This window comes from Mustela nivalis (assembly GCF_964662115.1).
Source record: "Mustela nivalis genome assembly, chromosome: 3".
NCBI classification, from domain to species: domain Eukaryota; kingdom Metazoa; phylum Chordata; class Mammalia; order Carnivora; family Mustelidae; genus Mustela; species Mustela nivalis.
This window is the reverse complement of record NC_139022.1, coordinates 83,110,590-83,137,785: the sequence shown is the minus strand read 5'-3', so window position 1 is coordinate 83,137,785 and position 27,196 is coordinate 83,110,590. Positions and strand designations below refer to the sequence as shown.

At 35.7% G+C, this 27,196-nt stretch overlaps 1 protein-coding gene across 4 annotated transcripts in view; it reads left to right on the top strand.

Annotated features, from left to right (window-relative positions):
• FCHO2 (FCH and mu domain containing endocytic adaptor 2) overlaps positions 1–27,196 on the top strand; it is a 117,240-nt gene that overhangs the window by 18,696 nt on the left and 71,348 nt on the right. For all 4 annotated transcript variants that reach the window (XM_082722918.1, XM_082722917.1, XM_082722920.1 and 1 more), the window contains 4 exons: positions 14,012–14,086; positions 16,306–16,447; positions 16,539–16,691; positions 26,105–26,209. In XM_082722918.1, coding sequence (XP_082579044.1) covers positions 14,012–14,086; positions 16,306–16,447; positions 16,539–16,691; positions 26,105–26,209 — 475 coding nt within the window. The remainder of the gene's footprint in view (positions 1–14,011; positions 14,087–16,305; positions 16,448–16,538; positions 16,692–26,104; positions 26,210–27,196) is intronic.

Here is a 27,196-nt window from a genome sequence, read left to right as displayed (position 1 = left end):
ATTGGGGAACAAGGTTTTTTATGTAAGACCAATCCTCTTTTCTCTTTCACTTCTCTTTTGGAGTTAAGAGGGAGTCCAGAAGCTCTAAATGCTGTGGATAAAGCTATCCTTCATTGGCTTCTGCGTCATCCTTGGCAGGAATAAAGAAGGGGTCTCACAGTGCTGTGTCTCCTGGCATGTCCTGTAGCCTTCCTTCTCCCCCAGCACTAACATCACTAACTGTAACTACTTTGAAATCATCCAGGCAGTTGTCATAATGCCTTTTAGCCTGTTTATATCAGTCACGCTAAGAAGTCCACAACTCCTGAGTCATCCTTTTTTGTCTGGAATCTAATCCCTTTATGATTCTGTGGGCTCTTAAGACAACCCCTCCCTCCACTACCATGTTCCTGGTTTAATGTTTTCTTCATAGCACTTACAACCATCAGATACGTGATATTTATTTGTCCGTCCCTCTCCTCTAGAATGTAAACCCTACAAGGGCAGGGATTTTTTTTTCCTTTTCTTTTTTTTTCTTTTTCTTTTGGTGGGGGTTGGTGCTTCTTATATCTCTTGCATTTGGGAGAGTACTTGGCTCTTAGTAAGGATTTTTATGATAGAATTAAACTCTGACTTTACTGCCCTGATCCTAGCTATTATTATTGTTGCCTGAACTGCAACAGTAGCTCCTGTCTTTCATATCTACATTCATTCTTGTTCCCCTGCAACTTATTCCCCTCACTGTAATTGGAGTGCCTTTTCTAAACCTCAGAAAGGTTTGTTACCTCTCCTGTTTAAACCATTTCAGATTCTTCCTATTTCTCTGAAGGTGGGCCTGCCCTCATCTTGATCTGATCCCAAACCACCTTTCAAGCTTTAGTTCATGCCAGTCTCTTCCTTATTCTCTTTCCTCTCCAGAGACATTAGCCATTATTTTTGAAAGACGTCTTCCAGTCCACAGTTTGTACATGCTTATTCCTATTTTTGCCTAATTAATGCTTGCTTATTTTTCAGAGCTCAGCAGTGTGGCCCCTTCTTCGTGGATGCTTTTCCTTATTTCCCTGATTCTGTCAAAAACACCTGTTATAGTATCTCTCAACATCATATATCTCTTTGCAGTATTTATGAAATTTTATAATTATTCATTTTTTAATATTTATTTCTATGTTTCCCTATAAAGGATATAGTATTTTTTTGTATCCTGGTGCCTAGAACAGAGCCTGGCACAATTAGATACTTCTATTTCTTGAAGGAATGAGTGAGAAAGAAGGAAAGAAAGATAAACTCATAAACATACAGTGTGCACTAAGGATTGTGTATGTATTATTTCATTTAACTATGAAAACTCTAATTCCTGTTTTATAGATAAGAAAATTCGGGCCTAGAAAGGTTAATTTCCTGTCAGTTATTTAGAGTTTCTCTCCTCCTTTCATCCCTTCTTCCCTGCTGGTCTGTTCCCTTTTTCCCTCCTCCATTCCTCCTTTGCCCCTTTCTTCCTTTTTGTCTCTTGCTCCATTTCTGCTTTCCTCTTTCCTATCTTCCTTCCAACAGCTTTATCAAAGTATAGTTGACAAATAGTATACTACACATTTAAAGTGTATAATTGGATAAATTTTGACGTATACATACACTCAGTGAAACCATCACCACAGTCAAGGTGGTGAACATATGCATCATCCCCTTTGTAATTCCTCCCTCTGTCTCTCCCTTTTATCCCTGAGCACCCACTCATTTGCTTCTGAGACTTAGGTTAGTTTGTATTTTCTAGAATTTTATAGGAATGGGATCATACTGAATATACTCTGTCATCCAGTACTTTCACTCAGTATAATTATGTTGAGATTGATCCATGTTGTTGCATGTATCAATAATTCATTCCTTTCTACTGTTAAGTAGTATTCAAATGGCAAAGGAAGTTAGTTGTACCTATTTTTGAACTTTGTATTAAGTATATCAATTTAATTATTATATTGAGTGTTCTTTTGTCTTCTTTTACTCAGCATGTTTGTGAGATTCATTTTTTTTTTTAAGATTATTTATTTATTTATTTGAGAAACAGAGATCACAAGTAGGCAGAGAGACAGGCAAAGAGAGAGGGGGAAGCAGGCTCCCCGCTGAGAAGAGAGCCTGAAGCGGGGCTGGATCCCAGGACCCTGGGATCCTGACCTGAGCCGAAGGCAGAAGCTTTAACCCACTGAGCCACCCAGGCGCCCCGTGAGATTCATTTTTGAGTGTAGTATAATTATGTTCAATGTTACGTAATACTAAATTGTGTAAATATGCCAAAATATGTCTACTACTGTTTACAGACATTTGGATTCTTTCCAGTTTTTTTTTTTTTTGCTATTACTAGTAATATTGCTTTGAATACTCCTGTATGAGAGTCTTGCTATACATATACTTATATTTATATTACGTATATACCTTAGAGTAGAATTGCCAGGTCATAGAGTTATGTATATGCAATACCAAAGAATTTTCCAAGATGGTTGTACCGGTTTATACCAGCAGCAGCCTTGTTTCAGAGTTCTAGTTGTTAATGTCTTCATCACCACTTGGTATTGCCACTCTTTAAATTTGAATCATTCTGATAAGTGGAAGTACATGTCTCCCCCACTTTTCAGAAGTTGGTGTTACGCCACTTTGCTCTTAAGAAAGATATATATCACTTTGCCAACCAAGAACAATCCTTAGAGGATTTTTGCTTTTGCAAAAAATAGCAAAATGAGAAAATAATGTTTGGCATTTGTTTTGCAGTGAGCCCTTATGGAAGCGGTGTGTACAAGGAGAGTGGCGCTGCCAAGCTCCTTCCCCGGGAACTGCTTAGTATCTCATTTTCATGCCGCCATAGTTTTGAACTGTGTCTGTAAACATCTGTGCCTTAGCTCAGTTTATTTTATGCATCTGTTAGCAAGATATGCCCTACAGTATCAGAAAAGCCTAAGAGGGGTTATTTTTTGGGTCTGGTAAAGCTCAAAAATTTTTCTGTGTAAATTAATGGTAATTGCTTCTTTGCTTTATGCCATTTTGGCTTATGAAAGATTTCATAGGAAGGCTGTACTTTTATTTTGTTTGTTTTTTTATTGAAAAAAATTTTATTTATGTATTTGAGAGAGAGAGTGTAGAGAGAGTATGAGGGGGGAGGGTCAGAGGGAGAAGCAGACTCCCTGCTGAGCGGGGAGCCCAACATGGGGCCTGATCTCTGGACTCCAGGATAATAACCTGAGCCAAAGGCAGAGGTTTAACCAGCTGAGCTACCCAAGTGCCCTAGAAGGCTATACTTTTAGATTGTGAGGGATACCTGTATTTCATTGTGGTTTTAATTTGCATTTTCCTGATAGATGATGACCTTGAGCATCCTTTCATATGTTTATTAGTTATTTGCATTTTCTCTTTAATGAAGTACCCGTTAATCTCTTTTTTTTTATAAAATATTTATTTGAGAAAGGGAGAGAGAGCACATAATGTGTGCAAGTGGGGGAAAGGATGGAGTGATAGAGTCCTCATGCCGACTCCCTGTGAGCAGGGAGCCCATTGTGAGCCTTAACCCACAACCCAGGAGATCAGGACCTCAGCTGAAACTGAGTGGGATGTTGATCCAGCTGAGCCACCTGGGCGCCCCTTCTGTCCATCTCCTGTGGTTTTTTTTTTTTTAAACCCTGTTAAAGAACAAATTGAAGGAACTCTATGTATTTTGGGTGAAAGCAATTTGTCAGCATATATACACATTTATATATAAATCCCCTTGATTTTTATGTATTGACTTCGTGTCCAGAAACGTGTAAGTCCTTGCTTATTCTGATGACTTATCTGTAAATTGTTTTGGATTTTCTGTGTGTACAGTCATCTTGTACAAGTGACAGTTTTATATCTCAGTTTCCAGTCCTCATACCTTTATATTTAGTTTTCTTATCTTACCATACTGAAGTATTTCTTTAGGTGTAATACTGAATAGAAATGCTGATGGCAGGCATCTTGTCTTGTTCCTGGTCTCACATTTATTTCACTCTTGTTTTTTTTTAAATTTATTACTATTACTTTAAGATTTTGTTTATTTATTTGACAGACAGAGATCACAAGTAGGCAGAGAGGCAGGCAGAGAGAGGAGGAAGCAGGATCCCTGCTAAGCAGAGAGCCCAATGCGGGACTCAATCCCAGGACCCTGGGATCATGATCTGAGCTGAAGGCAGAGGCTTTCACCCACTGAGCCACCCAGGGGCCCCTCACTCTTGTTTTTTTTAAGTTAGGCTCTATGCCCAGTGTGGAGCCCAACATGGGGCTTGAACTCAGGACCCTGAGGTAAAGACCTGAGCTGAGATTTAGAGTCCGACGCTTTACCAAATGAGCCATCCAGGCGCCCTTCACATTTCACTCTTAAATATTATATATTTACTCAGTTTTTTTCCTTACTGTTAATCAAATCAAGGAAACTTCCTTTTATATACTGTTTTGTAATTTTTTTTAAAATTATGAATGGATGTTGAATTTGGCCAGTACTTTTCCTGTATCTATTGAGATGTTTTTCTTTCTTTTTTCCCCCCTTGTTAAAATCTGAATTTGAATTTTGAATGCTAGACTTTCCATTTCTGATACAAACCAACTTGGTGGAGATATACTATCACTTTTATATATTGGTGGGTTAGTTTGCTATTTTATTTAGGATTTTAGCATCTATATTTGTTATTGAGATTGGCCTGAAAAATTCCTTTATCTAAGTGTCCTTAGGTTTTGGTCTCAAGGTTAGTTAGGCTTATAAAATGAGTTGCATATATCTCATTTTTTTATTCACTGAAAAAATTTGTGGTATATTATAGTTTCTTCTTTATGTGTTTCATAGATTTTGCTAGTAGACCCATCTGGACTTGAAATCATCTTTATAGGAAGGTTTCAAATTACATACTTAATTTCTTCAGTAGTTATAAGACCATTCAGATATTCCAGTTTTTCAATGAGTTTGATAAGTCACACACACACACACACACACACACACACACACACACACACAGATTTTTAAAGATTTACTTATTTTAGAAAAAGCTCGAGCATGCATGAGTTGTGGGGAAGGACACATAGAGAGGAAGGGGAGAGAAGTAGACTCCCTACTGAATGTGGGAGCTGGGGGCTGGCTTGATCCCATAATCCTGAGATTATGACCTGAGCCAAAATCAGGAGTCTGCCACTGAACTGAATGAGCCACCCAGGCACTCTAATAAATTACATTTTCAAGAATTTTTATAATTTCATCTACATTTAAAAAAATTTTTTCATTTTTATTTTAACTAGGCTCCATGCCCAATGTGGGTCTTGAACTCATGACCCTAATACTAAGCGTTGCATGTTATATTATTGACTAAGCCAGCCAGGCACACCCCCTTTTATGAACTTTTTAAATGCCTGCTGGATCTGTATTAGATGTCTCCTTTTTACTCCTGACATCAGTTATTTGTGACTTCTTTATATTTTATGATCAGTCTCATTTGTCACTTGTTTGTTCTAAGTTTTTTTTTTTTTTTTAAAGATTTTATTTTTATTTATTTGACAGAGAGAGATCACAAGTAGGCAGAGAGGCAGGCAGAGAGAGAGAGAGGGAAGCAGGCTCCCTGCTGAGCAGAGAGCCCGATGCGGGACTCGATCCCAGGACCCCGAGATCATGACCCGAGCCGAAGGCAGCGGCTTAACCCACTGAGCCACCCAGGCGTCCCTGTTCTAAGTTTTTATAAAAAAAGCAACTATTGGCTTTGCTGATACTTTTTGTATGTTTATTTTCTATTTCATTAACTTTCTATTCCTTATTTCCTCTGACTTTGTGTTCTTTTTCTAACTTTGAGATGGATGTTTAACAATGCTTTTCACCCTTTTTTCATTTCTTTTTTTTTTAATACTTAAATTTTTTTGAGTAATGTGTACACCCAACATGGGGCTCAAACTCAGAACCCCAAGATCAAGAGTTGCATGCTCCACCAGCTGAGCCAGCCAGGTGCTCCAGCCTTTTTTCATTTCTGATATATTCATTTAAGTCTGTGAATTTCCCTTAAGCATAGCTTTATTGTGTCTCACCAGTTTTGAGTAGTAGAATTTTCATTATATTTAGTTTAAAGATAGTTTAATTTTCTTGTGCTTTTTTTCTTGCCTCCCTGGGTTATTTAGAAGTATATTTTTAAATTTCTAGATATGTATTGATTTTTAAAGGTATATTTTTGCTTATGCTTAATTACATGTATTTAGAGAACATACTCTGTATGATTTCAGCATTTTGAAATATGTTGACACTTGGATTATGGACCAGGATAGAGTCAATTTTGGTAAATATCTTCATGTACCTCAAAGTCTGTGTTCTGCATTTGTTGTCTATATGTTTTTAAGTTTGTGCATTCTTTTGTTCATTTCTAATCTTTCCCCACTGGTTTTTGTTTTTGTTTTTTTTTCCTGTTCATTTTATCATTTCCTAAGAGGATTATAGTTAGTCTCCCATTTTGATTGTGGTTTTTCTGTTTATCCATGTAGTTCTGTCAACTTTACTTTTATATATTTGAAGCCATATTAGTAGGTGGATACACATTATTTTTTTTTTAATTGAGGTGTGGTTGACATAATTAATGTTAACATTAGTTTCAGGTGTACAACATAGTGATTCAACAACTGTATACTTAATGCTATGCTCACCACAAGTATAGCTACCATGTAGTACCATACAGTGCTATTACAATAGTTTTGACTGTATTTCCTCTGCTGTACCTTTTATCCCCATGACTTATTCATACCATAAATGGAAGTCTGTACCTCCTGCTCCCCTTTCATCCATATTGCCCATTCCCCCTCATCCCTCCTGTTACCTTCCTTCTGACAACCTACTAGTATGTTCTCTGTATCTTTAGGTCTGGTTTTGCTTTTGTTTGTTTATTTTTTTTTTAAGATTTTATTTATTTATTTGACAGAGATCGCAAGTAGGCAGAGAGGCGGGCAGAGAGAAAAGGGAAGCAGGTTCCCCCTGAGCAGAGAGCCCAATGTGATGTTGGCTTGATCCCAGGACCCTGAGACCATGACATGAGCTGAAGGCAGAGGCTTAACCCACTGAGCTACCGAGGCGCCCCACATTTGTTCTGTTTTTTAGAGTCCACATATAAGTGAAACCGTATGGTATTTGCCTGACATTTCACCTACTGTAATCCCTCTTATGTCCATCCATGTTATTGTAAATGGCAAGATCTCATTCTTTTTTTTAAATTAAATTAAATTAAATTTTTTTCAATATTGTTCCAAAATTCATTGTTTATGGACCACATTCAGTGCTTCATGCAATATGTGCCCTCCATAATACCTACCACCAGGCTAACCCCCCCACACACTCCCCAAAACCGATCTCATTCTTTTTATGGCTGGCTGAGTAATATCTGTCTATCCATCCATTCATCCATCTTGTCCATCCATCCCACATTTTCTTAATCCATTCATCTAAGAGTGGACATTTAGGTTGCTTCTGTATCTTGGTTATTGTAGATGATGCTGCAATAAACACAGTGGTGCATATGTCTTTTCGAATTAGTGTTTTTGTTTTCTTTGGGTAAATAACCAGTAGAATCACTGTATTATATGGTATTTTTATTTTTAATTTCTTTGAGGAACCTCAATAATGTTTTCCACAGGGGCTGCATGAATTGACATTCCCACCAACACTGCACGATGTTTCCTTTTTCTCCACATCCTCGCCAACACTTATTATTTCTTGTCTTTTTGATACTAGCTATTCTAACTGGTATGAGGTGATACCGCATTGTGGTTTTGACTTGCATTTCTCTGATGATTAGTGATACTGAGCACCTTTTCATGTGTCTGTTGACCATCAGTATGTCTTCTTTGGGAAAATGTCTTTAGGTTTTCTGGGCAGATACAACTTTAGAACTAATACATCTTCAGGTGAATTGAACTTTTTATCATTGTGAAGTGTCCTTTATATGCCTGGCATTGTTTTTTGCTTTAATTCTACTTTTTTTTTTAAAGTGTCATCAGTTTGCTTTTGTTAAGTTTTTGTGTGGTATTTGTATTCTTTTTTTTGCTGTGTCCTTGTGGTGTAGTGTGTTATTTTAAAAGGCATTTTTACTTTAATTGGAGAATTTAGTCCATTATGTACAGTATAATTGTAGATATATTTGGGTTCAAATCTCTTATCTCAGAGGTTGTCAGATTTTTTTGTGTAAAAGTCCAGAAAGTAAATATTTTGGGTTTTGTGTACCATCTGATCTCTGTTGCCGCTATCGTCTTTGCTGTTTTAGTACAAAAATAGCCATAACTAATATGTAAATAAATGAGCTTGGCTGTGCTCTAATAAAAATTTATTTATAAGAACAAAAATGGGCCATATGTGGCCAATGGTGCTGTAGGTTGCCAAACTATATGCTATTTTAAATTAATATTTTTTATCCTACTTACACTGAATTTTTTCCCTCTTCTTTCTTGCTTTTTGGACTTTTAAAAAAAATTCTTTTATTAGCTTAGAAGTAATACCTTCTTCTACTTTTCTTTTAATGGTTATCCTAGGTTTACAACAAAATTGAGAGGAAGATGTGGAGATTTTCCATTTGCCCCCTGCCCTTACAGATGCATAGCTTCCCCCATTATCAACATCCTCCACCAGAATGGTATATCTAAAACATTTGTTTTAATTTCTTAATTTTTAAAATTTTTATTTGAAAATTTTTAATTGACATGCAAAATTTAGTTGACATACAAATTATATTAGTTTCAGGCATACAGTGTACTGAATTGATAATTGTGTAAGTTAGGAAAAGCTCACCACAATAAGTGTGGTTACATTCTGTCACCATACGAATTTATTCCAATATTGTTGGCCCTGTTCCCAATGCTATACTTTTCGTATCCATAACTTATTTATTTTATAACTGGAAGTTTGTATCTCTTAATCATCTTCTCCTATTTTGTCTGTATCCCCACCTCCCTGGAATATGGTATATTTTTTACCAGGTGTGAACCTACATTGATACATTATAATCACCCAAAGTCCATTGTTTTGCCTTGGGGGTTCACCCATACATTATACGGGTTGGACAAATGATAATGACATGTATCCATCATTACAGTATTATGTAAAACATTTTCACTGTATTAGGAATTCTTTATGCTCTTTTTCACTGATTGCCTTTTCCAGTTGTTATATGGTTGAAATCGTACAGTATCTAATAGACTTTTCACATTGGCTTCTTTCATTTAGTAGTATTCATTTAAGGTGACTTAATGTCTTTTCATGCCTTGGTGGCTCATTTCTTTTTAGTACCGAATAATACTCCATTGTCTGGAAGATATCTTGGTTACTTCCAAGTTTTGGCAGTAATGAATAAAGGTCCTATAAGCATCTGTGTGCGGGTTTTTTTGTGGACATGTTTCCAAATCTTTTGCGTAGATAACAGGGAACTCCATTGCTGGATTATGTGGTCAAAGTATGTTTAGTTTTGTAAATAACTACCAAACTGTGCCAAAGTAGCTGTATCATTTTGCATTTCTGCCAGCAATGTTGGAGAATTCCTTTGTTCCATAGCCTTGCTAGTATTTGGTTTTCTCAGTGGTTCAGACTTTGGTCCTTATAATAGGTATATAGTTGTATCTTGCTTTAATTTAGATTTCCTTGATGACATATGATATGTAGCTTCTTTTTATATGCTTATTTGACACCTTTATATCTTTTTTGGTGAGATGTCTGGTTAAGGTTGTTGGCCCATTTTTAAATCTCATTGTTGTCTTTTTTTTTTTTTTTTTAAGATTTTATTTATTTATCAGAGAGAGAGAGGAAGAGAGAGTGAGCACAGGCAGACAGAATGGCAGGCAGAGGCAGAGGGAGAAGCAGGCTCCCTGCCGAGTAAGGAGCCCGATGCGGGACTCAATCCCAGGATGCTGGGATCATGACCTGAGCCAAAGGCAGCTGCTTAACCAACTGAGCCACCCAGGTTTCCCTCTCATTGTTGTCTTATTGTTGGGTTCCAAGAGTTCTTTATATATTTGAGATAAGTCTTTCTTCAAATGTGTCTTTTGCAAATGGTTTCTTCCAGTCTATGACTTCTCATTTTCTCGACATTGTGTTTCACAGAGCAGAAATTACTGATTTCTGTCATAGGTCTTTGTTGTTTATCTGGAAAGACATCACTATATCCAAGATCTTCTGGGTTTTCTCTTATGTTATTATTTTCTAGGAGTTGCACAGTTTTGCATGCCACTGGATTTTTAATTATTTATTTAAGAATTTTATTTAGTTGAGAGAGAGCGAGAGCGAGAGCATGAGCATGGGGGAGAGGCAGAAGGAGAGGGAGAAGCAGACTGCCTTGCTGAGTAGAGAACCTGGTGTGGAACTCAATCCCAAGACCCTGGGATCATGACCTAGGCTGAAGGCAGAGACACCCAGGTGCTCACTGAAAATTTTTTTTTTAAATTCAAGATCATTCCAGTATCTATTGTTGAGATGTTAGGTATCAGTAATTATTGCTTCTTTAAAGGTAATATTTGAAACCTGGCAATTCACAGACCTGTACCCCTGGGGATAAAAATATATGTTTATAAAAAATAAAAAATTAAAAAAAAAAGGTAATATTTGGTTGTTGGAAGGGTTTAGCTGCTTTTAAGATTTTCTTTTAGCCTTTCATTTTCAGCACTTTTCACCTAGGTGTAAACATGTCACCTAGGTAGACATAGTTTTACTATGTGATGAGGTATAGATTTCTTTTTATTTATACTCTTAGGGTTTGTTGGGCTACTTGGATCTGTGGTTTGCTCTCTTTTACCAGTTTTGGAAAATTGTCCATTATTTCTGGAAATAATTCTTCTGACTTCCCCCAGCCCCTTTATACATTAGGTTTTTTTACTTTGTCCTTTTTCTGTTTTCCATTCTTCCATTTCTCTTCTCTGTTTTCCATTCTTTATTCTCTCTGAGCTTTATACCAGGATAGAGTCTTCTCACTTCTCTGCTGGTTTACTGCTTCTCACTGTAGTGTATTGAATCTGCTATTTAACCTCATGGGTTGAGATATTAATTTTTTTTTTTTTTTTTTTTATTTGTCAGAGAGAGAGAGAGAGCGAGCGTGAACACAGGCAGACAGAATGGCAGGCAGAGGCAGAGGGAGAAGCAGACTCCCTGCTGAGCAAGGAGCCCAATGTGGGACTCGATCCCAGGACGCTGGGATCATGACCTGAGCCGAAGGCAGCTGCTTAACCAACTGAGCCACCCAGGCGTCCCGAGATATTAATTTTTGATACTGTATTTTTTTTAGATAAAGAATTGTATCTTTTTTTCAAATTTGCTATGATTTCCTTCACTTTCTAAAAATGATTTCTATTTCTCTACTGAAATTCTTGATTGATTGATTGATTTACACTCTACACCCAGTGTAGGGCTTGAACTCAGGACCCTGAGATCAAGAGTCACATGCTCTAGTGACTGAGCCAGGTAGATGCCCCGCAAATTCTTGCTTTAATGTAGTATCTCCTTGAAGATAATATATGAACTCAAAATCTAAGCTTTATAATTGCAGCATTTGGAACATTGCTAATTTGTTCTTACTGGGTTTTGGTTCCTTTGTCTTATTTGCTTATGTGCCTGATGCTTTATAAATGTGTGTAAGACATCCATACCAGGATCCAGTATCAGGGTTTGAAAAAATACAGTTGGTAGTCCCTTTGAAAGCTTGCCTATTAGGTTTATCCTTACTCATTGAGTGTCAGCTAAACGTTACGGGATTTCCCATGCTTCCCATCTCTGGTAAGTCTCAATCTAGTTTTGTCTCCCTTACCCTGTGAGGCTTTGAAAAACTCTGCTCCTCTTCTTAGTCTCAGTTTCTGCTTCTAGATGCCCCCCAGGGAAAAGCTGACCAATGTATCTGACTTATTTCTTTGAATATCCTTAGATCTTGGCTTACTCATTGTTAATTGCCTCCTGAGCTCTCTGATGCCTTTTAGTTAGACCCTTTCTCCATGATTTTCTGGTTTTCATCATCAGGAGGTTTTTCCATCAGTTTACTGGTGCGGGAGATTGAATCACTTTTTGTTGCTGTTAAACTTACCCATTGAGATAATGTTTTTTTCTGTATTAACTTTTTTTAGATGATCAAAGTACCACCCTTGTGTGATACAGTATGTTAAAAAAGACATACAGAAGTTTAAAGGAGCGAAAAAAGTCACAGTTCCATCAGTGAGAGAGTTACTGTTAACAGTTTTTTTAAAATTTATTTTTTATTTATTTTCAGCATAACAGTATTCATTATTTTTGCACCACACCCAGTGCTCCATGCAATCCGTGCCCTCTATAATACCCACCACCTGGTACCCCAACCTCCTACCCCTTCAAAACCCTCAGATTGTTTTTCAGAGTCCATAGTCTCTCATGGTTCACTTCCCCTTCCAATTTCCCCCAACTCCCTTCTCCTCTCTAACTCCCCATGTCCTCCATGCTATTTGTTATGCTCCATAAATAAGTGAAACCATATGATAATTGACTCTCTCTGCTTGACTTATTTCACTCAGCATAATCTCTTCCAGTCCTGTCCATGTTGCTACAAAAATTGGGTATTCAGGGGTGCCTGGGTGGCTCAGTGGGTTGGGCCGCTGCCTTCGGCTCAGGTCATGGTCTCGGGGTCCTGGGATCGAGTCCCGTATCGGGCTCTCTGCTCGGCAGGGAGCCTGCTTCCCTCTCTCTCTCTCTCTGCCTGCCTCTCCATCTACTTGTGATTTCTCTCTGTCAAATAAATAAATTAAAAAAAAATCTTTAAAAAAATTGGGTATTCATCCTTTCTGATGGAGGCACAATACTCCATCGTGTATATGGACCACATCTTCCTTTTCCATTCGTCCGCTGAAGGGCATCTTGGTTCTTTCCACAGTTTGGCGACAGTGGCGATTGCTGCTATAAACATTGGGGTGCAGATGGCCCTTCTTTTCACTACATCTGTATCTTTGGGGTAAATACCCAGTAGTGCAATGGCAGGGTCATAGGGAAGTTCTATTTTTAATTTCTAGAGGAATCTCCACACTGTTCTCCAAAGAGGCTGCACCAACTTGCATTCCCACCAACAGTGTAAGAGGGTTCCCCTTTCTCCACATCCCCTCCAACACATGTTGTTTCCTGTCTTGCTAATTTTGGCCATTCTAACTGGTGTAAGGTGATATCTCAATGTGGTTTTAATTTGAATCTCCCTGAAGGCTAGTGATGATGAACATTTTTTCATGTGTTTGATAGCCATTTGTATGTCTTCATTGAAGAAGTGTCTGTTCATATCTTCTGCCCATTTTTTGATATGATTGTCTGTTTTGTGTGTGTTGAGTTTGAGGAGTTCTTTATAGATCCTGGATATCAACCTTTTGTCTGTACTGTCATTTGCAAATATCTTCTCTCATTCCGTGGGTTGCCTATTTGTTTTCTTGACTGTTTCCTTTGCTGTGCAGAAGCTTTTGATTTTGATGAAGTCCCAAAAGTTTATTTTTACTTTTGTTTCCTTTGCCTTTGGAGACATATCTTGAAAGAAGTTGCTGTAGCTGATATCGAAGAGATTACTGCCTATGTTCTCCTCTAGTATTCTGATGGATTCCTGTCTCACGTTGAGGTCTTTTATCCATTTTGAGTTTATCTTTGTGTACGATGTGAGAGAATGGTCGAGTTTCATTCTTCTACATATAGCTGTTAACAGTTTCTTTTTGTAAGAGAGCTAGGTGTTGTGGCCATAGGGTTGGGGAAAAGTTTGAAATAAGTTTGGTCTGGATATTTTTAGTTTGAGGGGACTAAGATAACTAAGTATCGTGACCACATACCTACTTTTTTTTTTTTTTTTCTTTTTACATAAACTCTATACCCAACCTGGGGCTTGAACTTATGACCCCAAGATGAAGAGTTGAATGATCTACTGACTGAATCAACCGGGCACCCCAGTACCTACTTATTTTTAATATAATTTGAGTTTTTTTGTTTCAGCAATTTTAATTATATTTGATAATTTTTCTATGTGTTTGAGAGCTCTTATCCTATGGAAATTTGATTTAACAGAGCCACAATAGAAGAGGCATACTCCAGGTCAATGACGAAACTAGCAAAATCTGCAAGCAATTATTCACAACTTGGGTGAGTTAGTTTCTTTGAAAAATTCTTTTTCTTTTTTTTTTTTTTTTAAATTCTTTTTAAATTTTGATTTAGGCACAGTTCTTGAGAATATTTAAGTTCTTGTTCATAAATATAACAACATATAATGTACTCATTTGGTTGTGGTTTTATTATAGGAAATTCTGCCTTATTCTTAGTTATCAGGTGGGAGGTAGAAAAAACATGGATTGACTTCACCTGTGTTTCCTGATAATAAAGATGTTGACAGCATTTCTGTTTTTGGAATGTGTGGTTCTCATAAATAATGGATGTATTTTACAAGTTAGTGTCATTGCTTAAGATTATAAAGATTTTAAATATTAACATCTTACTGATGGGTATTTAGCCTAGAAATTGTTTCCTCTTTGTATTTTTTGCCTTTAAACATAACTTAGACTGGTCAGTTTTCTTTTTTTTCTTTTTATTATACATTAATGTGTATTACATGACCGAAAAAATGTTCTGTATATCAGACTTTTAAAAATGTAATGATATTTGACATTCCTTAAAGAAACCTCTACTTAGGGGCGCCTGGGTGGCTCAGTGGGTTAAGCTGCTGCCTTCGGCTCAGGTCATGATCTCAGGGTCCTGGGATCAAGCCCCGCATCAGGCTCTCTGCTCAGCAGGAAGCCTGCTTCCTCCTCTCTCTCTCTCTGCCTGCCTCTCTGCCTACTTGTGATCTCTCTCTGTTAAATAAATAAATAAAATCTTTAAAAAAAAAAAAAAAAAAGAAACCTCTACTTAGAGAAGTCTTATGTTGAACCCCTTTACAATATAAAGAATCCTTGGGTAAGGGGACACTCCTCATCTTCCTGCATTGTGAAATTCACACTGTCATGTATCAGGTTTACATTGAAGTGATGTACATATATTTTGGTGCTGTCATGAGTGGATACTTTCCAGTTATCTATTTTTACTCTCAATATTTTTCATTTAACTCCTTGCCAGATTTGATGCTGATTTAGCTTTTAAAGTGTGGGGTGAGATCTAATCAGAACAGCCCTATTCTAAGAATCTTAACTTTCCTTTTTGAACTTCTTTACTGTTGCTTAAAATGATAACTGTGAGTTAGCATTCTCACTGGATAGGAAATATAGTAATTGGGACAGAGTACATATTAGGATAAGTAATTTCTTTCTCTGCCCTTTTGCCTTGTGCTTCTGTTTGTTTTCAAGTAGAGGTCTGGTCATGGTGCAAAACAGATGATGTTGAAAATATGTTAGGTAGTACCTGAGGAAATCATAGATAAAATTATCCTTAGATCATTCCTTATTGGCCAGATTGGTTTAAGCTAAGCACTGACATCCTAAGTACTATCCAAGATATAATAATATATTAATTCTTAGATATACTTGAACCTGCAGAAAACACTAAATTCTCAGTTTTGTGAAAAAGTGGTAGGAATGTATGTCATGTTTCACGTACCATGTAGTGGAAAGGGGACTGTCTTAGTGTTAAAGTACATAGATAAAGTGATCTGAAACAAGATTTCAAGTAACAGCATTAAATTAATTCTCAAATGATTATTAATGATGAAGATTCTTAGAAAATCCTGTGGTGTGCCTTTGAGTTTGCATGTTTGAATTCAGAGGAATTTATATTTTTTGATGAAGTTTTTTTTTTTTTTTTTTAAAGATTTTATCTATTTATTTGTCAGAGAGAGTGAGCACAGGCAACAGAGTGGCAGGCAGAGGCAGAGGGAGAAGCAGGCTCCCCGCCGAGCAGGGAGTCCGACGCGGGACTCAATCCCAACATGCTGGGATCATGACCCGAGCCGAAGGCAGCCGCCCAACCAACTGAGCCACCCAGGTGTCCCTGATGAAGCATTTTAAATGAGCACTAAATAGCCAAAAATTGAAATTTGTTAAAAGCTGATTTTTAACAGTGATTAGAAAGGCTTCTGATACAAGTCAAAAAAACCCAAATCAACTCAGAAAATAGTATGATATAATTAAGAGAGGGCCATGGCCAGATCTGTGATATTTAACTGATTCCTCCTGTGTACTTAAGGTCCAAATATTTTAATTAACCAAGGATTAAAAAAATCACTGTTCAGTCTGTCAGTCATTTCATTTGTGCTTTATTTTAATTTCCTATTTTGTATAATTAAAATTGCTGAATATAATACTTTTTCTGTTGGTTCTGTTTTGGAGCTTAAACTTTTCTTTTATTAAATAATTTCCATATTTTCTTTCCCTTAGAACATTTGCACCAGTGTGGGATGTGTTCAAAACATCTACAGAGAAATTAGCAAACTGTCACTTGGATCTTGTTAGAAAATTACAAGAACTAATAAAGGAAGTTCAGAAGTATGGAGAAGAACAAGTAAAATCTCATAAAAAGGTATCAGTTTTTTCCTGCTAAAGGAATGATAGATGAAATATTGAGTGCTTTACAGTTCAGTTGTTTTGATGAATCATTTCATACCACACAGACTAAAGAAGAAGTTGCAGGAACTCTGGAAGCTGTTCAAACCATTCAAAGCATAACTCAGGCCCTCCAGAAATCCAAGGAAAATTATAATGCCAAGTGTGTAGAACAAGAACGTTTGAGAAAAGAAGGAGCTACACAAAGAGAAATAGAAAAGGTAATTGTAATAAAAATAATCTCTGTGGTTTCAAAGCCCTTTTAAACAAATGACTGCATTTAATCCTCAGACACTCAAGAATGATCTCATACTAAAGATGAAGACACTGTACTGTGCCTCCAAGTGTTCATGATTTACCTAAGTGAAAAAGAGCTAGGTTTGTAGAATATGTTGTGTTGTGTATAAAAAATACATTAGCAGATACATAAAAAGAAATAATTTCTTTTTTCCGTTGACATTTGTTGGCTATTTTTATAATAAGATACTTGATAAGATACTGCTTGGTGTAGGGTTTAACGTAAGGTAAACTTTTTTTTAGTCAAGATTGGTATACTTAGAAAGGCATAGATACTTGAAGATAAGCTTTAAAATATGTGTTGTGGGTGATTTATTGCTGACTTTGACGACATTTATGTAGTATTGCGGTAAACCACAATCCCTTCCCCCACTTGGCGTTTTAAGTGAAAGTAGATTTTTTCCCCCTTTCAGAACAGTCTAAACTAACCATTCACTTGTTTGATGTGTTATATCTCCTTTAGGAATGAGCCATAGGGAGTGGTAATTTTGAAAGCTTTTCTAAAGTATGGGACATATCCACTAAAAAAAACCCAACAAGTTGTAACTGTATTTTAGCAATTATAGTAATTATAGAAGTGTATATATATGGACAGAAACTAGAAGAGAATATGGAAAAAATCAAAACAGTTGATGGATTTTGGCATAACTGATTTCCTTTAATGTTTGTGCAATAAATAAAAGTTGGGAAGGAGAAAAAGATAAGTCACAGTATGTTTACTATTTTAAAACACCATTCCAGACACAGCATTTGTAAATAAAATATGATAAGGGAAAACAGAACAAAATTATAGGACTTAAAAAAGTAGAATATTATCTCTGTGAACCAGAAACAGAATGGAAACTGAAAGTGGTGTGTAGAGATTGGTTTTGCTGGTTTTGCTGGACTCACAGTCCTAAGTTAGGCTGTGGAATTTAAGCTCTTGTTTCTTAAAAGGGACTAAGTGTTACCCATCCGAGATAAAGCACAAGGAGTCCCACTGTCTTTGTGAAGCAATATAGGGAGAAAAAAAGAAAACTCAGGCTGCTGACTAGGGCTAAAGCTCTATCAGAAGGGAGGGGCTAATGGACACAATTCTGACCCAAATCAAGCTAAGGAACATTTCATCACTTTTTTGGCCATATCCCCCATATTCTTTCAGGGAAGTAATTAAAAACTGCCTTTATAAGACTGATACTAAATTGGGGACTTTGAGGGGTGACACAAAATGCCATGAAAACTATTAGGTGGGGTGAGCACAAAGGATAAAACATAACACAATTCTAGTTGGTGACATTTACATTGCATTCTGTGGATCTGTCCCACAGCACTGATGGAGTGAGAGAGAAGAGGCGAAGGGGACAAAACAAGAAACCTCCCATTTGAAATGAGTGAACAGCCAAAATTCTAGAGTACACCCAAGAAATCTAGTGCTAAGACAACAATAAATTTACCAATTGGAAGAAGAATTCACTCAAGATAAAATTTAAATTTATAAAATAGATGAACAAAAAAGGTTGTGTTCAGTATGTTCAATGAGATAAATGAATATAAACTAGTAAATAAAATTAAGGCATAATGGAATAAGATCTACTTGATAGGGAAACAGCTAATTAGAAAACTTGGAAATGAAAAATATGGTTATTGAGGAAAAATTAATAGAAAATACAAACTTGGGACACCTGGGTAGCTCAGTTGGTTAAGGGTCTGCCTTTGCATGATCTTAGGGTCCTAGGTTTGTGTCCTGCATCAGGTTCCCTGCTCAGTGGGGAGTCTGCTTCTCCCTTTGTGCAGGCTCGCTCGTTCTCTAAAACTTTAGACTTGATGTAGTCAAAGACTGAATTTGGAAGATGGTACTGAGGGAACCACCCAGAACATTAGTACAAAGAAATAAAGATTACTGGGGCACCCGTGTGACTCAGTTAAACCTCTGTCTTCTGCTCAGGTGATAGTCTCAGGGTTTTAGGATTGAGCCCCAGGTTAGGCTCTGTGCTTAGGAGGGAGTCTGTTTCTCCCTCTCCCTTTGCCTCTCCCCTATTCATGTGCATTCTTGCACTTTCTCTCTCTCAAATAAATAAAATCATAAAAAAACAAAAACAAAGGTTACCAACATTCATCTGATGTGAATTCCAGAAGAAAATGGAAAGAATGGTTGTTTAGTAACATTTAAAGAATTCATAGCTCAGGATTTTTTATACCTGAGGAAATTCAGTAGTCCACAGATGAATACAACACTGTAAGTTAACTAGAATTAACATAAAAACTTAAGAAAATAAAAAAACTTAAGAAAATATATATGTATATATAAATACTAAAAAAAATAAGAGTTCCCAGATTGAAAGTACATTCTTGGTATTAAGTAGGTTACATAAAGGTAAACTCAGACCTAGACTCCAGAGAAAAAGAGAATATTAAAAGCTACCAGGTGTTTCTGGTTTTCTCACATCTTTGCAATCAGAATTCATTTTCTGCTGATGATACCATTATTATCACTGTTGATAAGGTGACATATATATGTGTATTTTTATTGCCTATGTGAACTTGGTTATTCTGTGTGGTAGCATGATTGGACAACTGCAGCACTTTGATGTTTTAGTTAACAGACCATCTTAAGACGATTTGAGGAAGGAATTGTTCTGGTTTTTGTCTAAAAACTTTTTGTTGAGACCTTCTGGTAAGATCAAGAAAATGTGAGCCCTGGTGTTTAGAAGAAAATTGGGAGATAATGAGCATTTTTAAGAGGTACTACATCAGTAATGGTCTTGATGCCATTGAAGATAATATTGTGTGGGGGAAAAAACACCTCAGCAGTCTCTCAATTGGAAAGTAATTGAGAAAGTTTACATCTGAATATGTGGAAGATATTATTCAAATAATTCATTTTGTTTTCCTTTTTTTTCTGTATTAGTATACTTCTAAGTCTAAAAGAGCTCTTCTAGAAGTATAAAATTAGAATTTTAAGTGATAAAAAAGAATTATTTTATATTTTAGATGATAAAATTTTTCTGTTTTAATGGTACACAAGATAATGGTGTACTTTATAAACTAATGGTATATCAGAGTTAGTAATAATCAAGTAGGTACATTAAGCCTAACTTCTAAAAGAATAAAAGTCTAATAAGTCTTTTAAATAAGGACAAAGAAGAGGATATTAAAATTTATTGATAAGGGGGCGCCTGGGTGGCTCAGTAGGTTAAGCCTCTGCTTTGGACTCAGGTTATGATCTTGGGGTCCTGGGATTGAGCCCCGTGTGGGGCTCTCTGCTCAGCGGGGATCCTGCTTCCCCCTCCCTCTCTGCCTGTCTCACTGCCTACTTTTAATCACTCTTTGTCAAATAAATAAAATCTTTAAAAAATATTTATTGATAGGAAAGGAAGGAGGAAATAAAGAATGGTAGGCAAAAAGCTCAAAGTTCAAATATACCAAAGCCATGATGTGTATAAGTGAATTAGACTCCTCTAATAAATAAGTTGATTGTCAAATTGGAAAAAAATTGTTATTATGTAAAACAGCTTTAATTTTTAACAGCAGAAGACTGTTTGATATAATGGGACTATTCAGCAGTTCAAATAAATTTTATAGGATAAAATGATAGATCTTGGATTTAAAATACTGTAGCAAAAAAATATTGGAAGGGGAAGAATGGATCAAATCTTGAAGTTATGTGATAGGTTAATGGAGTTTATTGCACTTCTTTTGTGTGCTCTAAAATGTTTATTATTAAAAAAAAAAGGAATGCACTAGAATGACATGAGTCATTGACCTGGGTGAATCTAAAAAGCATAATGTTGAGCAAGAAAAACAAAGTTCCAGAAGAATATGTAGATTTTGATGCCTTTCACATAATCTTTAATTCTCTGTAAGAAAACCTTTTAAAGTATAATTAACTGTTCAAGGAACATGCATAGGGACAGTAAACACTGAGTTACATAATGGGAGTTTCCTTTGCAGAGCAAGTGGGAATGGGATTGGTAAGGACATTGGGCCTCCCTTTGTCTGTTTAATAATTAATTTTTTTCCAAAAAATGAAAAAGATAGAACAAATATAGATAAAGCCAACTATATTTCAAAATAAGAGATTATTTTTTCAAATGTGAGCTATAGGAATAGTTCCTATAGGTCAATAGCATACAGGTCAATAAATTGGTATGAATTCCATATCATTAATGCAGAAGTATGCTATTTGAATTTTTTCCAAAGGTTGAAAAGTAATCCTGACTAAATAGTGCTCTTTATTTGTGTGTGTGTGTGTGTGTGTGTGTGAAACCCAGCAGATTTAACTTAGTACCTAGTGTGTACTAAGTGTAGTGACCACTTGGAGAATATATGGTCCCTAGAAGTTAGGCTTAAAGAAATGATTGAATCTTTTTATATAAAGCAAAAAAAGGTTTAATATAAGGTAATTATTTAGATTAAAGGATTTCCTTTTCATTAACATACTAGGCAGAGCTGTGGCATATGGTTGTTTCCAAGGGTTGAAAGTTGGTGGATTGTGCTTTTTGTAGTCATGTGGACAGCTTAGAGGAAGGGATGCTTTATTCTTTTTTTTTTTTTCCCCCAAGATTTAATAAATTTACGTTTCTGAGAGAGAGCATGAGGTGGGGAAGGGCAGATGAAGAGGAAGAGAAACTTAGCAGACTCCCAGTATGGACCTGAATATCATGACTCTGAGATCAGGAGCCAGGCTAAAATCAAGAGTTAGACGCTTAACCGACTGCACCACCCAGGCAATCACAGGCACTTAAACACAAATATTTCTCCTAGTATATTGATAAATTTATTTAAAAAGGTAAAGAAATCAATAAAATGCAGGATTTATTTTATTATCAGTAGGTAACTTGTTAAAGCCCATCTCTTTTTTGTGAGAAGGAATGTAGCTGTTTTTTTGAAAGTGTAATTTCCTCATTTAAGAAAAAATGCTTTAACTTCCCTTTTTAATAATGACTTTGTGGAAGTGGTCAAATTTGTAACTACTAGGATATTGTTTTTATAATTCTACCCTATAATTTACAGTATTTCTAAGTATATATACTATTTAGAAAGTTGTTTTGACTCAATTGAGTGTTGCTATTTGTTTCCTCTGAGGGCTCTTTTTTGCTTTAAAAAAAAATCAAGATGTTCCCAATACAATTATATTCTAAAATTGCCTCAACATCTTTTTATATGATACCCTTATTTTTCTTTAAATTTGGTTTTGTCCTTACTCAAACACTTTGTGTCAACAATTTTTTTTTTCATTTTATTCCTTTATGATGAAGTACTCCTTTTGTTAGTTTTCCAAGATACTTCTTTAAGTTGGTACATAATTTCTGTAGGATTCTGGCCTATTATTTTTACTTTTGAAGAGTGAGGGCTGATGTAAAAAATCTAAGTTAGAACTTTAAAAGGGTATCTTCTCTGTTCCTTTCCCCAACTTCCTCGTATCAGAAAATATGCTCCAGAAGACTTACCTGTCCTTTTATATTCTGAGTAAGATCCTGATCTGAACTTTTGAGATGAAGAAAATAATTTTATGGTTGGCTATAGTGGACAAATAAGTTTGTGGTGAGTTGAAAACTAAGTAGACTTAGTTTTACAGTGAGAACATTCCGGGAAGAAAAAAGAAAGTTAAGAAAAGAAGGCTGGTTTAAATTTTTAGAAAGTGTTAGAATTTTTAGAATTGTTTCTAAACCTATTGATTCAGTAAAAATTTGAGTACCCAAACTAGTTTGAATTCTAGAGACTGACTATTGGAAGAAGAAATGATGCTTCAGGAACTTCTTTCCATCTTTTAAAGTCCTGTAACTATTTTTTTTTTTTTAACTTGAGAGAGAGAGAGAGCGAGAGAGAGCGCACAAGTAGGCAGAGGGAGAGGGAGAAACAGACTCCCTGCCGAGCAAGGAGTCTGATGTGGGGCTCAGTCCCTGAAGCCTGGGATCATGACCTGAGCCAAAGGCAGACTAATGACTGAGCCACTCAGGCGCTCAGGTGCTGCTTTAAGTCCTATAACTAAGTATAATGAATAATGTAAATAATGGCTTTGTTCACATTGTAAAGATGTATCATAGGTCTTTTAAAGGAGTAATGGCACTCTAGGCAGTTATCTTTTATTCCTGTTAGATTACAAATTCCTTGTGAGTGAGAAACTGTCATTGTATCGTCTGCAACACAGCATATGTGTTTACTTGGAAAAATAATCATTATAGCAAATAATAGTATTTGAATTTTTCTTGTTTGTTAATATAATAAAAATTAAGAGTTTATTTTACTTTAAACAGAGGTGAAAGACGAAAGTCTTGGCTTTTTAAATGTCTTATTCAAGCATTTTTCTGATTGTTGGATTATGAAGTGATAATTTATGTGCAGTAGTAAGTGTTTTGGTTTCTACCATGTGCTTGTCATTATGCTAGATGTTATGAAGGATACTACAGGCTAAAATACATATTCTCCCCTTCTGTATTCAAGAAGCTTCCTTCTTTGTGGGGAGCAAAAGTATTAAATAGTACAGAACAAGAGGTTAGAGAGAGGTTTTAATGGTAAGTTTAGAAGGAGAGGTATCCTGTTTTGTATAGAACCTGTAAAAAGAAAACAGGGACGATATCATGAAATAAATTACTTTTAATTTATTAACCAGACAAATAAAAATAAAATAGTATAGCTACAATCATTATAGCCCTATTTTGGGGGACTTTTCAATTTTTATGAATTTTTTCCAAATTGCAGTTATCTCTAAGTGATCACAATTCAAGTCTTCATTCAGGAGTAGGAAAAGAAAAAAAGAGCAGGTGTTAGAATAGGGCAAAAGCAAAGAAGGGGCTACTAGTGGGACTACGTTATTTTGTGAGGCTCTGTCATTGAAAATCACTCCATGGACTGTACATTGCTGACCATTCTTGTACAGACTGAAAATACAGGTAGTTGGTAGAAGAAACTGAAGTCTCTTGCTATAAAAACAAACAAGAAACCCAGATAGCCAAAGGAAACCCAGATAACCATACCATTAAAATTTTTTCTCAGATCTAGCCAATTTGTTACCTATGATTTCTGTGAAGGTATTAAATTTCAAATATCCATCTCATCTAATTGTTACATGTTTAAACAAGGCCAGGACTTCAGAGGAAATATACTAACAGTAGTGTAAATTATGTCAAAGGGCCTGAGACAATGGGAAAAGAGGTTTATTTTTAGGAATAAACTAGAAAATCAGTATAGGTTTTAACCACTTTCTACTCTAGGGATGGAAAACTCAGTACAACTCTTAGATAAAATAATAGCAAAATACAGTTATATTTTCCAGTTGGTGTTACTTTTAGAAACCATAATATGGCTGATACCATTTATTTTGTAGCTTTAACTATATGCCAGTCCCTGTCCCGATCATTTTACACAAGTCACATTTCATCACCACTAAAGCTTTAAAAAATAGGCGGTATTCTTCCCATTTTAGGAATGAGAGAACTATATAAAACTCTAAGACCAAGTCTTTCAGGAAAGCGTGGACCATACATGTTTAATATAATGTATATAGTTATATATTAAGGAGCATACAGAGGGGCCTTTTTTTATTTGTTTGATTTAATTATTTTTATGAACATATAATCCATTATTTACCCCTGTACAGAGGTACAGGTCTGGAATCATCAGGCTTACACATTTCATAGAACTCACCACAGCACATACCCTCCTCAATGTCCATAACTCAACCACCCTCTCCTTACCTCTCACCCCCTAGCAACCCTCAAGTTTGTTTTGTGAGATTCAGAGTCTCTTATTGTTTGCCTTCCTCCTGATCCCATCTTGTTCATTTTTTCCATGCCTACCCCCCAGGCCTTCCACCCTGCCTCTCAAATTCCTCATATCAGAGAGGTCATATGATAATTGTCTTTCTTGATTGACTCATTTCACTCAGCATGATACCCAGAGAGGGGCCTTTTTAGAGAGTAGGACTGTCTACATCTCTTGCCAATCCCAGCCTTTCAGGTAAACCCAACTTTCTGTTTCTAATTCTTATTTTTAGACTCTTGAATGTAGCAGGAGATGATTACATGTTGTTTCTGATTGGCTCTATATAAATTACATGTTTTTCAGCCTTACTTAGCCCTCAGTGGCACTTAGTAGCACTTTTACTTGTCTGGTATCATCAGTTGTATCTTCTGTAACCCTGGCTTGAAGTGTTCTTCATTCTCTTACTCGTCAAGAAAATGGAGATATTTTTATCTTCCTTTTTTTTTTTTTTTTTTTTTTTTTTAAAAAGATTCTATTTATTTGACAGACAGAGATCCACAAGTAGGCAGAGAGGCAGGCAGAGAGAGGGGGTGGGAAGCAGGCTCCCTGCTGAGCAGAGAGCCTATGTGGGGCTGGATTCTAGGACCCAGGACCCTGGACCCTGGACCCTAGAATCATGACCTGAAGGCAGAGGCTTTAACCCACTAAGCCACCCAGGTGCCCCTTCCCTTTATTTATTTATTTAATTTTTTGGATCTTCTTAAACTCTTACTTACACTTACACTTCTCACCTCCCAACCTTCCTTTGTCCAAATCGATCAGTCCTTTGAGAATAGTCGTTTCTGGAACCATATGTTTGCTTGAACCTACAAGGTACAGAAAGTCTTCCTTCTTCCTGAATTTATATCTTCCATAGAATTTATCTTTACTTCCATGGCTTTGTTGCATTCTAGGTAAAAATAGGTTCTACTGCTTTCATGAAGTCCTTTAGGAAGAAAATTTATTTTCATATTCCTCACTACCTAATATTTAATATATTAAGTTTTAATTGAATAAGTAATTTTGATAAAACTTGAGCTATAATAATGCAGTAACAATTTTTTAATAATAGAAATCTTGAAAAAATCTATAAACAAATTTATAGATTTATTGGAGCATAATAGAAACTGAGAAACATCAAAGAAAATGATTTTCTCAATTTTTGAGTACCTTTATAATTATTAATCAGACATTAAATGGAATATGTTTATGTTGTGGAAGGAAGGAAGACTTGAAGGTATAGAAAAGAGTGTCAAGCATATTCTGATCATATTGTCACATTTTTGTTGATTGAATTCTTAAAAACATTGTATCATTATAATGTGGTTATATGATAATACTCTGGGTTATAAAATGAGAGTATTTAACTTTTCAAGGCACATTCCATCAGACGGGAAGGAGAATCAACATTTAGTTTCTGTGTTATTCTGTGACTATAACAAAAATAATTACTAATGAGGACTTGAAAAAGAGATGTTAAAGTTAATTTATGTCATACTGGACTCACCATAGGCCTCATCCCTTAAAATGCATTTAAGTAGTTATTTCAAATGAATTTATATTAGGAAACAAAATAGGTCATTTTATAATTAAAAATGTTTTTGTTTTGTTACAGGCAGCTGTTAAATCTAAGAAAGCTACAGATACCTATAAACTTTATGTGGAGAAGTATGCATTAGCAAAAGCTGATTTTGAACAGAAAATGACAGAAACAGCTCAGGTTGGTATTTTTAAGCTTTAAATCTAAAACAGGGTATTTGTTTTACTGATAGAAATAATATAATTCTTTTGTCATGTCATTTTTTTAGTATTAGAAATGTTGAAATGTACAATGTATATGTTTTATTAGTGCTATTTTAAAGATACACGTCTTATTTTGGCAATGAGGACCATATGTAATAACTATCACATTATAAGGGATTATTTAAGTGTATCAGAAGAGGCTGCTTAAAGAGAATGGGGGAAAGTGAAGATATTGATAGATGATGAAGACAGGTGATTGTTAGTTAGCCTTATGTATGAATTATAAAATTGACTTCTGCTTGAGAAGAAAATTACAAATGATTCACTGCTGTGAATATAGCCATTAACAAAAGGTCAAGAATCCATGCTCTCATAGAACTTCCATTTTAGTTAGGGAGGACAGACAATAAAAAAAAAAATCTGTCTCAAAAAAAAAAAAGTCTGTCTCCCATAAGCTTGGGATAATTTATAGACCATTTGATATTCTTAGAGCCTTAATTAAAGGCCTAGGTTTAAGATGGATGCCTTTTATGAATCATATATAAAACTCATACCCCCATCCTCTTGTACCTTTTTCTTGTTTTGTTTTTCTCCTTAGCACCTGTTATTTAATATGCCATGAATTTTATTTATCTGTCAGGGTAGGCTGGGTATACTGGGGTGATGAAACCCCCATATCTCAGCGGCTTATAAGAGCAAGGGTTATGTTCTTATCATTATGGGCTGGCTGGAGCTGTTCTTCATCTTTTGTAATCTGTTGAGGCTGGTGAAGGAAGCTCTTTTTAGAACATTATTCTTAGTCATCATATTTGAATGTAGTAAAGCACACTGGTTCTTTTACCCATATATTTTTTTTTATTATCTGTCTTCCTTCACTAAAATGTAAATTCTATCAAAAAAGAAATTGATTATTTCCTCACCACTTTTAAAATAGCTCCCATGGTAGGCATTCAATAAGTGTGAA